Genomic DNA, 13,035 nt, shown 5'->3' with positions numbered 1-13,035 from the left:
GTGCACGGAGCATACTTAAGTACACTCTTGAAACAACTGTAGCTTTTACTAGAATCATTTTTGCTAATGCACGTGTATTGCAAAAATTCTTAAATTCAAAAGAGAGATGCACTATGTACATTCTAACTTTGACTGGACTGTCCCTTTTAAGTTGTCAGTTTACTTGAAATAAAGCTGAATTATACAAATATAAAGAAAATCAATAAAGTAAATTTGGTTGATATATTAAGTTAGCATGATTTGAGTTTTAAATTATTAATAATAAAAATTTACAAATCAAAATGTCAACATTTACAACCAAAATATGATTATGTAAGATAATAACAATCCTTTAAAAAAAAAAGCTTAAAAAATAAATGTTTTTTTTCTACAAACTCCATAGTAACAGTAATAGATCACAAATTTAAAGAAGAATCGATTTGAATATAGTTTTTATTTTATTATCAGGGTGTGCTGAGTAAATGATCATCAATATCTTGGCATCACCTTTTTTAGAGCACAAGAAATTCAACTAGAATTGAGTTTTTTTTCACTTTAGATATAAATATATTCATACAGGCTCTGCCTGATGTCTGTATTGTGGTGCGTGCCACGGATTGTTAGTCTGTATGCAACTATGGAATAACCAAATAATCAAAAGAGAGGAAAAACCAAAACCAAAATGGGCCTAGGGCAAAATAATCATTTGTGTATATGTATTTGAAACGATTTTTTACAACATTGAATATAAATTGTTGCTACATTTAGACATATTATTTTTCTAGCAATGCTTGTTTTTGATATTTACAACAGAAATATTAATAAATAAAAACAGAGGTAGTTTGGAAGTCTGACACTCCATAAAAATACTAAGTGTTGTTTTTATTGAGACATTTTCAGTTAAGTTGCTTTGCAAAACAAAGTTGTTTTGTGTTATTTAAGCTTATGTTCTGTGCAGATATGTTTTTGCATTCCAGAAGTTTCTGTAACTAAAAAAATTAAGACTTATATTTGGCCTAGGTTCAATAAATGGCAATTGTGAAGCTTTTATCTTGTAGGGACCCCCCCACCCCCCCACACACACAGAAAAATATATTCTTTGCCACCCCTAGTAAATTTGAAAATGTAAAAACCTCAGAGTCACTCTCCATTATAATGAATATTGCTGCATCTGTCTTTTAGCTGTTCTTGGTGTATAGAAGTGCTATTGTGAAGAACACAGGCATCACAAAAAACATCTTCAAGACATGAACCAAAAAAAATCAAAATAAACAAAACTCCCTCTCTATAAAACAGCTCACTCTTACATAAAAATAATAATAATGTGAAAACAGTTAAAAGGAATAAAATAAAGCTTTTGTTGGCATTTAAAGGGTTATGAAACTCATTCTTTTTCTTTCAGGATTGAGATAGAACATACATTTTTAAACAGCTTTCCAATTTACATATATTATAACATTTGCTTCATTCCCTTGATATCCTTTGTTGAAGGAGCAGCAAAGCACTACTAAAAGCTAGCTGTACACATCTAGTCAGCAAATCACAAGAGACAAATGTGTGCAGCCACCAATCATCAGCTAGCTCCCACTAGTGTAGGATATGTACATATTCTTTTTCAACAATGGATACCAAGAGAATAAAGTAGATTTGAAACTTAAAATCAATTTAAAAGTATCTTAAAATGGCATGCTCTATTTTAATCATGTATGTTTAATTTTGACTTTCCTATCCCCTTAAATAACAAACAAAATACAGACCCAATATGAAGTGTAGTTGAAAAATCACGACCATGCTTCTAGTACACTGCTGGACAAATGCTGGAGATGCCTTCAGTTCGGGCAAGACAACTTGAACATTATAAAAAAATACCCAAATATTTTACAGTCACAAACATTTAAATAAACTGTTTTAGAAGTATGCCCAATGAATTTTGAACATATGATCTTGCCTTTACCACAAGGCCTTACAAGCGTCGATGAATCTAGCCCATGAGTTAACTCAGAAGTTATTATATCCAGGCAGATACCAGTTCATTATTTTAGATAGCACTGCTTTATCTGAGCCAGCTATACACATGTAAACATACAAGGTACATACACAGTCATATACAGTATGTACATAGTAAAAAATGGCAGCTGAAGTTATAAGCCAGGGGTGGCAAACCTATGGCATGAGTGCCCAAGGTGGCTCTCATGATGCATTTGCTTGTATTCTGGTGTTATTCTCTGCAATTGTAGTGCTACTGCTTAATAATGTATTGTTTTTATATTATATATAAATTGTTTTCAATGATATATATCAGTAATTAAGATAACTGAATTATAGATTTTGGATTTAAGCAAACAAAAAAACTTTAATGTCCCTTTAAATATTATAGACAATTTTTAGGAAGATTATCAAAAATGAGGGCACACATTCTCAAAAAGGGTCACTACCCCTATTATAAACAGTTCTCATATTCTATACATTGTGCTTTTACATAACATTGTCAGATCAAGCGTTCAATTGATGAGACTCTGATATTAAACAAAATTAAGTTATTTTTAACATATGTCATAAGTGAGTTAAGACTTTAGCGGGGCAGGCTATTCTGTATCATCCATGAGTAAATGTCTCCAAGACAAGTAAAATGTACTTCCATTTGAAAGCTTAGTAGATATCAGATGGAAGGCTCCTTTTTATAAGTCCCATATACTTATTGCACCCTCCTGTACAACACTGAAAATATGTTGGCAATAGATAAACATAAGGTAATAATGATCAATGTTGAAATTTGCAAAAATACTATGTAATTCATGACCCAGTTAAAAAAAAAATCCCAACACACATTAAATCTTGAAATAAAGTGCTAAGAATTTATGACACTGTGCAAATATCTGTTCCAGGCACCGAATTCTCCTCCATTCTGCAGATGAATTTGGGTGTCCAATAATAAAAGGCTGCTTTTGATTTTTAAATGAATTGGGAGGTCTATGTATCAAACATACTGGCTGCCTGAAAAAAAAAATGTTCTTTTGAAATAGGCAACTCTTCCATCTTATTGTGTTCATTAGTTTGGCAATGAGGTCCATATGACCAATTAAATATGTGGCATAGGAATCTTGGCCAATGATCTGCAAGTACTGTGTGACATTAAAGCAGCAACATCATTAAATTGGCAGCCTCATAATTATACTATGAGGTTGTAAATCGTACTTAGATATACTGTACTTAAGGAGACCATCTAATTGGTTTACAGAAGCTTTACAGAATAACTGTATCAGCTTTAATGTTACTTTGTGTGGCAATTACAGTTCTTAAGGAACCACAGTGTGTACATTTGTGTGTATATTTTAGTTCTCATGAAAACATCATAGTTTTAATTATTTATAGGTTTTGAAACCCACAATAACCTATGTGTGAAAGGAGGATATTTTTATGCAGTATTATAATCATTCAGTATGGGCTAGATTACAAGTGAGGCGCTATCTTAACGTGAGCCCTTATTGGGGCAAATTTGCCCATTTACAGGTGCACTTTAAATAACCAGCCATTACAAGTGGCTGGTTAATGCGACCGCAAGTTTGCATTTTCACTGTGCACTAAGCACAATTAACCAGAGGTCAGACCTCTGGTTAAAAATAAAAAGTTGTCCCAATTGCCCCAGAAATAAAGAGGACAGTACAGTAATATCATATAAATGTATGAGCATTTTGACTTTTTTTAATAAAATAACTGCACAAAGCAGTTATAAGGGGTTAATGTGAGGGGATGTGGTGTGTTATAAAAACAACGGCACCTAAAGTACTGTTACATAGGAGTCAATGGGGGACTGTGTTTTCTCCATAAATATATATGTGTATGCTTATATGTATATATATTTTTGTGTTTTATTCATATACATATTTATTTATTTATTGCTGCCCAACGCTGCGTGAAGTGTTTGTGCGCGGCTGCTGGCATGAAAACGAGGCTCCCATTGGAGCCTAGGGAAGAGCGCTCCCGTGAGAGCTTGGCTTCCAGCAATGCAAATGCCAGCTTGCGTTTGCATTGCACCTTACTTGTAATACCAGTGCACATTTATGTGCTCTGGTATTGCCAGGTTAAGCGCAAGTCATGCGTAAGTGCAAATTTGTGCTTAACTTGTAATCTAGCCGAATATGTGCTCTTATTTAAGGGTGAGTGGGTATGCAAATGTTTTTCAATAGAACAGTATAGCTTGGTGAAATGCTCTTGCAGTCAGAGATGTTACCACTGTCCACATAATTAACTCTCACAAGTTTAAGCCACAAAGACACTTGTAAGGATGGCACTTGCAAATTTGAAGCCTTTCACAAGTTTAATACATAGACCTCAAGCCCTTTATCAGCTCTCTTCTTCGTTGTCAATGAGGTTTGGACATGGTTCCATTGTTACAGCTACTCCCATGCCACTGCATCCTATGGGCATCTCTGTTACTTCTGTCCACTCATTACTTTCTGGGCAATAACACTCAACAGATGAAAGAAAACCTCCAGCATTAAATCCACCTGTAGATTAAAGAGACATTACATGAAAACAATATGGTGGCTTAAATGCCCCTAACTTTATATCACTCATAGTGCATACAATAAAAAGAAATCCCAGACATTGCAGAAAACAATATGTCGTGACTGTATAACAACAGCATACAAGCACCCTATTTACTTAAACCCCAGGTCAACACATATACATGCATTGGCAAAAATGCTTCTAATAAAAGCTATAGCTGTTTCAAAAACATAATTTATGCTTACCTGATAAATTCCTTTCTTCTGTAGTGTGATCAGTCCACGGGTCATCATTACTTGTGGGATATTAACTGCTCCCCTACAGGAAGTGCAAGAGGATTCACCCAGCAGAGTTGCTATATAGCTCCTCCCCTCTACGTCACCTCCAGACATTCGACCAAGGACCAACGAGAAAGGAGAAGCCAAGGGTGTAGTGGTGTCTGGAGTATAATTTAAAAAATATTTACCTGCCTTAAAAAACAGGGCGGGCCGTGGACTGATCACACTACAGAAGAAAGGAATTTATCAGGTAAGCATAAATTATGTTTTCTTCTGTTAAGTGTGATCAGTCCACGGGTCATCATTACTTGTGGGATACCAATACCAAAGCAAAAGTACACGGATGACGGGAGGGATAGGCAGGCTCTTTATACAGAAGGAACCACTGCCTGAAGAACCTTTCTCCCAAAAATAGCCTCCGAGGAAGCAAAAGTGTCAAATTTGTAAAATTTGGAAAAAGTATGAAGCGAAGACCAAGTTGCAGCCTTGCAAATCTGTTCAACAGAGGCCTCATTCTTAAAGGCCCAAGTGGAAGCCACAGCTCTAGTGGAATGAGCTGTAATTCTTTCAGGAGGCTGCTGTCCAGCAGTCTCATAAGCTAAACGAATTATGCTACGAAGCCAAAAAGAGAGAGAGGTAGCAGAAGCTTTTTGACCTCTCCTCTGACCAGAGTAAACGACAAACAGGGAAGACGTTTGTCGAAAATCTTTAGTTGCCTGTAAATAAAATTTAAGGGCACGAACTACATCCAGATTGTGCAAAAGACGTTCCTTCCTCGAAGAAGGATTTGGGCACAAGGATGGAACAACAATCTCCTGATTGATATTCCTGTTAGTGACTACCTTAGGTAAGAACCCAGGCTTAGTACGCAGAACTACCTTATCCGAGTGAAAAATCAAATAAGGAGAATCACAATGTAAGGCTGATAACTCAGAGACTCTTCGAGCCGAGGAAATAGCCATTAAAAATAGAACTTTCCAAGATAACAACTTTATATCAATGGAATGAAGGGGTTCAAACGGAACACCCTGTAAAACGTTAAGAACAAGGTTTAAACTCCATGGTGGAGCCACAGCTTTAAACACAGGTTTAATCCTGGCCAAAGCCTGACAAAAAGCCAGAACGTCTGGAACTTCTGACAGACGCTTGTGTAACAGAATGGACAGAGCTGAGATCTGTCCCTTTAAGGAACTAGCGGATAACCCCTTTTCTAAACCTTCTTGTAAAAAAGACAATATCCTAGGAATCCTAACCTTACTCCAAGAGTAACCTTTGGATTCGCACCAATATAGGTATTTACGCCATATTTTATGGTAAATCTTTCTGGTAACAGGCTTCCTAGCCTGTATTAAGGTATCAATAACTGACTCAGAAAAACCACGCTTTGATAAGATCAAGCGTTCAATTTCCAAGCAGTCAGCTTCAGAGAAGTTAGATTTTGATGTTTGAAAGGACCCTGAATCAGAAGGTCCTGTTTCAGAGGTAACGACCAAGGTGGACAGAATGACATGTCCACCAGATCTGTATACCAAGTCCTGCGTGGCCATGCAGGCGCTATTAGAATCACTGATGCTTTCTCCTGTTTGATTCTGGCAATCAATCGAGGAAGCATCGGGAAAGGTGGAAACACATGAGCCATCCTGAAGGTCCATGGTGCTGTCAAGGCATCTATCAGGACCGCTCCCGGATCCCTGGATCTGGACCCGTAGCGCGGAAGCTTGGCGTTCTGTCGAGACGCCATGAGATCTATCTCTGGTTTGCCCCAACGTCGAAGTATTTGGGCAAAGACCTCTGGATGAAGTTCCCACTCCCCCGGATGAAAAGTCTGACGACTTAAGAAATCCGCCTCCCAGTTCTCCACTCCCGGGATGTGGATTGCAGACAGGTGGCAAGAGTGAGACTCTGCCCAGCGAATTATCTTCGATACTTCCATCATTGCTAGGGAGCTTCTTGTCCCTCCCTGATGGTTGATATAAGCTACAGTCGTGATGTTGTCCGACTGGAACCTGATGAACCCCCGAGTTGCTAACTGGGGCCAAGCCAGAAGAGCATTGAGGACTGCTCTCAATTCCAGAATGTTTATTGGAAGAAGACTCTCCTCCTGATTCCATAGTCCCTGAGCCTTCAGAGAATTCCAGACAGCGCCCCAACCTAGTAGGTTGGCGTCTGTTGTTACAATTGACCAGTCTGGCCTGCTGAATGGCATTCCCCTGGACAGATGTGGCCGATAAAGCCACCATAGAAGAGAATTTCTGGTCTCTTGAATGGAATGAAGGACACGGCATGCACTTTGAAGTTTTGTTAACCTGTCCTCTGTCAGGTAAATCTTCATTTCTACAGAATCTATCAGAGTCCCCAGGAAGGGAACTCTTGTGAGTGGAAAGAGAGAACTTTTCTCTTCGTTCACTTTCCATCCATGCGACCTTAGAAATGCCAGTACTATCTCTGTATGAGATTTGGCAGTTTGAAAGCTTGAAGCTTGTATCAGTATGTCGTCTAAGTACGGAGCTACTGAAATTCCTCGCGGTCTTAGTACCGCCAGAAGAGTGCCCAGAACCTTTGTGAAGATTCTTGGAGCCGTAGCCAGTCCGAATGGAAGAGCTACAAACTGGTAATGCCTGTCTAAAAAGGCAAACCTTAGATACCGGTAATGACTTCTGTGAATCGGTATGTGAAGGTAAGCATCCTTTAAATCCACTGTGGTCAAGTACTGACCCTCTTGGATCATGGGCAAAATTGTTCGAATAGTTTCCATCTTGAACGATGTTTAGGATCTTTAAATCCAAGATTGGCCTGAAGGTTCCCTCTTTTTTGGGAACTACAAACAGATTTGAGTAAAACCCTTGTCCTTGTTCCAACCGCGGAACTGGATGGATCACTCCCATTAATAAAAGATCTTGTACGCAGCGTAGAAACGCTTCCTTCTTTGTTAGGTTTGTTGACAACCTTGACAGATGAAATCTCCCTCTTGGGGGAGAGGATTTGAAGTCCAGAAGGTATCCCTGAGATATGATCTCTAACGCCCAGGGATCCTGAACATCTCTTGCCCAAGCCTGGGCGAAGAGGGAAAGTCTGCCCCCCACTAGATCCGGTCCCGGATCGGGGGCCCTCAATTCATGCTGTCTTAGGGGCAGCAGCAGGTTTTCTGGCCTGTTTGCCCCTGTTCCAGGACTGGTTAGGTTTCCAGCCTTGTCTGTAGCGAGCAACAGCTCCTTCCTGTTTTGGTGCAGAGGAAGTTGATGCTGCTCCTGCTTTGAAATTACGAAAGGAATGAAAATTGGACTGTCTAGCCTTGGCTTTGGCCTTGTCCTGAGGCAGGGCATGACCTTTACCTCCTGTAATGTCATCAATAATCTCTTTCAAGCCGGGCCCGAATAAGGTCTGCCCTTTGAAAGGAATATTAAGCAATTTAGATTTAGACGTAACATCAGCTGACCAGGATTTTAGCCACAGAGCTCTGCGTGCCTGAATGGCGAATCCTGAATTTTTAGCCGCAAGTTTAGTTAAATGTACTACGGCATCTGAAATAAATGAATTAGCTAACTTAAGGAATTTAAGTTTGTGTGTGATGTCATCTAGTGTGGATGATTGAAGTGTCTCTTCCAGAGACTCAAACCAAAATGCTGCTGCAGCCGTGACAGGCGCAATACATGCAAGAGGTTGCAATATAAACCCTTGTTGAACAAACATTTTCTTAAGGTAACCCTCTAATTTTTTTATCCATTGGATCTGAAAAAGCACAGCTATCCTCCACTGGGATAATGGTACGCTTAGCTAAAGTAGAAACTGCTCCCTCCACCTTAGGGACCATTTGCCATAAGTCCCGTGTGGCGGCGTCTATTGGAAACATTTTTCTGAATATAGGAGGGGGTGAGAAAGGCACACCGGGTCTATCCCACTCCTTAGTAACAATGTCAGTAAGTCTCTTAGGTATAGGAAAAACGTCAGTACTCGTCGGTACCGCAAAATATTTATCCAACCTACACATTTTTTCTGGGATTGCAACTGTGTTACAATCATTCAGAGCCGCTAATACCTCCCCTAGTAACACACGGAGGTTCTCAAGCTTAAATTTAAAATTTGAAATGTCTGAGTCCAGTTTATTTGGATCAGAACCGTCACCCACAGAATGAAGCTCTCCGTCTTCATGTTCTGCAAACTGTGACGCAGTATCAGACATGGCCCTTGCATTATCAGCGCACTCTGTTCTCATCCCAGAGTGATCACGTTTACCTCTTAGTTCTGGTAGTTTAGCCAAAACTTCAGTCATAACAGTAGCCATATCTTGTAATGTGATTTGTAATGGCCGCCCAGATGCACTCGGCGCTACAATATCACGCACCTCCTGAGCGGGAGATGCAGGTACTGACACGTGAGGCGAGTTAGTCGGCATAACTCTCCCCTCGTTGTTTGGTGAAATATGTTCAATTTGTACAGATTGACTATTTTTTAAAGTAGCATCAATACATTTAGTACATAAATTTCTATTGGGCTCCACTTTGGCATTAACACATATAGCACAGATATCTTCCTCTGAATCAGACATGTTTAACACACTAGCAAATAAACAGCAACTTGGAAATACTTTTCAAAGTAATTTACAAATAATATGAAAACGAACTGTGCCTTTAAGAAGCACAGAAAACTATTATAACAGATAAAATAATTAAGTTATAGCATCAATCTTTGTCAGAATATACAGTTTTAGCAAAGGATTGTTCCCCTCAGCAAATGATAACTAACCCAGGCAGCAGAAAAAAATACACAAATAAACGTTTTTTATATCACAGTCAATACAATCAGCACAGCTCTGCTGTATGATTACTTCCCTCAAAAAAGACTCTTGAGATCCCTGAACTCTGTAGAGATGAACCGGATCATGCAGGAAGAAAATGAACCTCTGACTGAGTTTTTCTGATGCATAGTGAAAGCACCAAAATGGCCCCTCCCCCACACACATAACAGTGAGAGGGATCAGTGAACTGCTCTAATTTAAATCAAAACTATTGCCAAGTGGAAAAAAAGTGCCCAAAACATTTTTTCACCCAGTACCTCAGAGAAAAAAACGTTTTTACATGCCAGCAAAAAAACATTTTACCTCAATAATTAATTGTCATTTAAAACCTATTGCAAGTCCCTGCAAAATAGGTTAAGTCTATGTATACAGTTTAAAAGCCAGAGAAGTACCATTTCCCAGAAAACTGAAGTGTAAAATATACATACATGACAGCCTGATATCAGCTACATCTACTGCATTCAAGGCTGAGTTTACATTATAACGGTATGGCAGGATTTTCTCATCAATTCCATGTCAGAAAATAATAAACTGCTACATACCTCTTTGCAGATTAATCTGCCTGCTGTCCCCTGATCTGAAGTTTACCTCACTCCTCAGATGGCCGAGAAACAGCAATATGATCTTAACTACTCCGGCTAAAATCATAGAAAAACTCAGGTAGATTCTTCTTCAAATTCTACCAGAGAAGGAATAACACACTCCGGTGCTATTATAAAATAACAAACTTTTGATTGAAGATATAAAAACTAAATATATCACCATAGTCCTCTCACACATCCTATCTAGTCGTTGGGTGCAAGAGAATGACTGGAGGTGACGTAGAGGGGAGGAGCTATATAGCAACTCTGCTGGGTGAATCCTCTTGCACTTCCTGTAGGGGAGCAGTTAATATCCCACAAGTAATGATGACCCGTGGACTGATCACACTTAACAGAAGAAAGTATATTTAAAGGGACATTAAACCCAAACATTTTCTTTCATAATTCAGACAGAGAATACAATTTTAAACAACATTCCAATTTACTTCTATTATCTAATTTGCTTTATTCTTTAGATATCCTTAGTTATAGAAATAGCAATGCACACGGGTGAGCCAATCAAAAGAGGCATCTATGTGCAGCCACCAATCAGAAGCTAATGAGCCTATCTAAATATGCTTTTCAGGAAAAAATACCAAGAGAATGAATCAAATTAGATAATAGAAGTAAATTAGAAAGTTGTTTAAAATGGTATTCTCTATCTGAATAATGAAAGAAAAAATTTGGGTTTAATGTCCCTTAAAGTATAAACCGTGCACCAGCATTTTAAACCCAGCACTTGTTCAGAGAGCCTAAAGTGCTTGTACCATCTGGTAATGACTCAATTTGTTAATTGCTTACATGATACAAGCCCCACTGATGATCTGAGCAGCTGCAGTATTTAAATTGTGGGTGCAGAGACAATATCTAGCTATGCTTAACATGCACGTGCAGAGAAAAATACTAACACTAAAACAGTGATAACTTTTACTAGAAACATTTTTGCAAATACATGTATATTTCAAATATGTTTCTATTCAAAGATGTAATAAATCTATGTGCATTTAAATTTTGACTGGAATGTCCCTTTAAATATTTAAATCAAGAAACGATGTGCCAGTCTAATGGGGGTGTTTTTGGATCTGACAAAACTGCACATTGTCCTCAAAGTACCCAATCACCACACGGTTGAATGTGCTAGTGTATTGCTAGCTGTTGTGGGTGGCCGTATATGAAGTATGAACTGTAGACTATGGGGAACTACAATTTGCCAGCAGTTAGGGTGTAATAATGAGCACTTGTGCCACCTGTACACACTTACTGTTAAAATGTGTCAATTAGCTGTCCTTTTCTTCATTCAAAGAAGCAAAGGAATTGGAGAGTATTGTGCAAGTGCTAGTGCTCTTTGGCACAGATATAGAACTTGCTCTCAGGCACATCATACGCATGCTACACCTTTATATTACTTGCAACCAAAATGTTAAATCACTGTATTTCCAAATCAAGAGGTTTGAAAAAACTTGTCAATTCCTCTATGAGGCCTACAGGAAATTGATGGCCCTTATTAGGCAGATTTCTTCATATGTGATGTGTTTATAACCAACATTTCTAAGTCCCTTATTACAAGTAGGTAGCAATGTAATGGGATATAACAGACTACCTTTGGTGTAGATTCTTTTCTATTAAAATTTTCTTTTTTTTTACTAAAAAAAATCTCTATTAAATTATACGGCCATTGTTGAGGGCAAAATATGTGAAAAGCTTTGTAAATGGAACAGAATCATCCCCAATAGCTAAAAAGCAATCGGTGAATGTCTGATTTTTGATTGATTTTCAAATGGAACATATTCCCCTTGGAATTCCATTCAGATGGTACAAATGTTACTCTCTGTATCAAATGTTATTCAAAGGTTCTTTAAAATAAGTATTTGTTTTCCCCTCAAGTCTTATGCTTAAGTCTTTAACCCCTTAGTGACCAGAGCACTTTTCCATTTGTTGACCGTTTGGGACCAAGACTATTTTTACATTTCTGCGGTGTTTGTGTTTAGCTGTAATTTTCCTCTTACTCATTTACTGTACCCACACATATTATATACCGTTTTTCTCACCATTAAATGGACTTTCTAAAGATACCATTATTTTCATCATATCTTATAATTTACTATTAAAAAAATTATAAAATAAGAGGAAAAAATGGAAAAAAAAACATTTTTTTCAAACTTTGACCCCCAAAATCTGTTGCACATCTACAACCACCAAAAAACACCCATGCTAAATAGTTTCTAAATTTTGTCCTGAGTTTAGAAATACCCAATGTTTACATGTTCTTTGCTTTTTTTGCAAGTTATAGGGCACTAAATAAAAGTAGCACTTTGCTATTTCCAAACCACTTTTTTTCAAAATTAGCGCAAGTTACATTGGGACACTGATATCTGTCAGGAATCCCTGAATATCCCTTGACATGTATATATTTTATTTTATAAGACATCCCAAAGTATTGATCTAGGCCCATTTTGGTATATTTCATGCCACCATTTCACCGCCAAATGCGATCAAATAAAAAAAAATGTTCACTTTTTCACAAATTTTTTCACAAACTTTAGGTTTCTCACTGAATTTATTTACAAACAGCTTGTGCAATTATTGCACAAATGGTTTTAAATGCTTCTCTGGGATCCCCTTTGTTCAGAAATAGCAGACATATATGGCTTTTACGTTGCTTTTTGGTAATTCGAAGGCCGCTAAATGCCACTGCGCACCACACGTGTATTATGCGCAGCAGTGAAGGGGTTAATTAGGGAGCTTGTAGGGTTAATTTTAGCTTTAGTGTAGTGTAGTAAACAACCCCAAGTATTGATCTAGGCCCATTTTGGTATATTTCATGCCACCATTTCACCGCCAAATGCGATCAAATTAAAAAAAACTTTAAATATTTCACAATTTTAGGTTTCTC

General features: G+C 37.9%; 1 protein-coding gene across 2 annotated transcripts in view; it reads right to left on the bottom strand.

Moving 5' to 3' along the window:
* Positions 1 to 414: 414 nt before the first annotated feature.
* The window catches only part of LOC128649601 (kelch-like ECH-associated protein 1A), a 99,416-nt gene continuing 86,795 nt past the window's right edge, over positions 415 to 13,035 (bottom strand). For both annotated transcript variants that reach the window (XM_053702956.1, XM_053702957.1), the window contains exon 7: positions 415 to 4,487. In XM_053702956.1, the coding sequence (XP_053558931.1) occupies positions 4,324 to 4,487 (164 nt within the window). In that variant the 3' untranslated portion in view covers positions 415 to 4,323. The remainder of the gene's footprint in view (positions 4,488 to 13,035) is intronic.

The sequence above is a fragment of the Bombina bombina genome, chromosome 2, assembly GCF_027579735.1.
Source record: "Bombina bombina isolate aBomBom1 chromosome 2, aBomBom1.pri, whole genome shotgun sequence".
Taxonomy (NCBI): Eukaryota; Metazoa; Chordata; class Amphibia; order Anura; family Bombinatoridae; genus Bombina; species Bombina bombina.
This window is presented reverse-complemented; position numbering and strand designations above follow the sequence as displayed.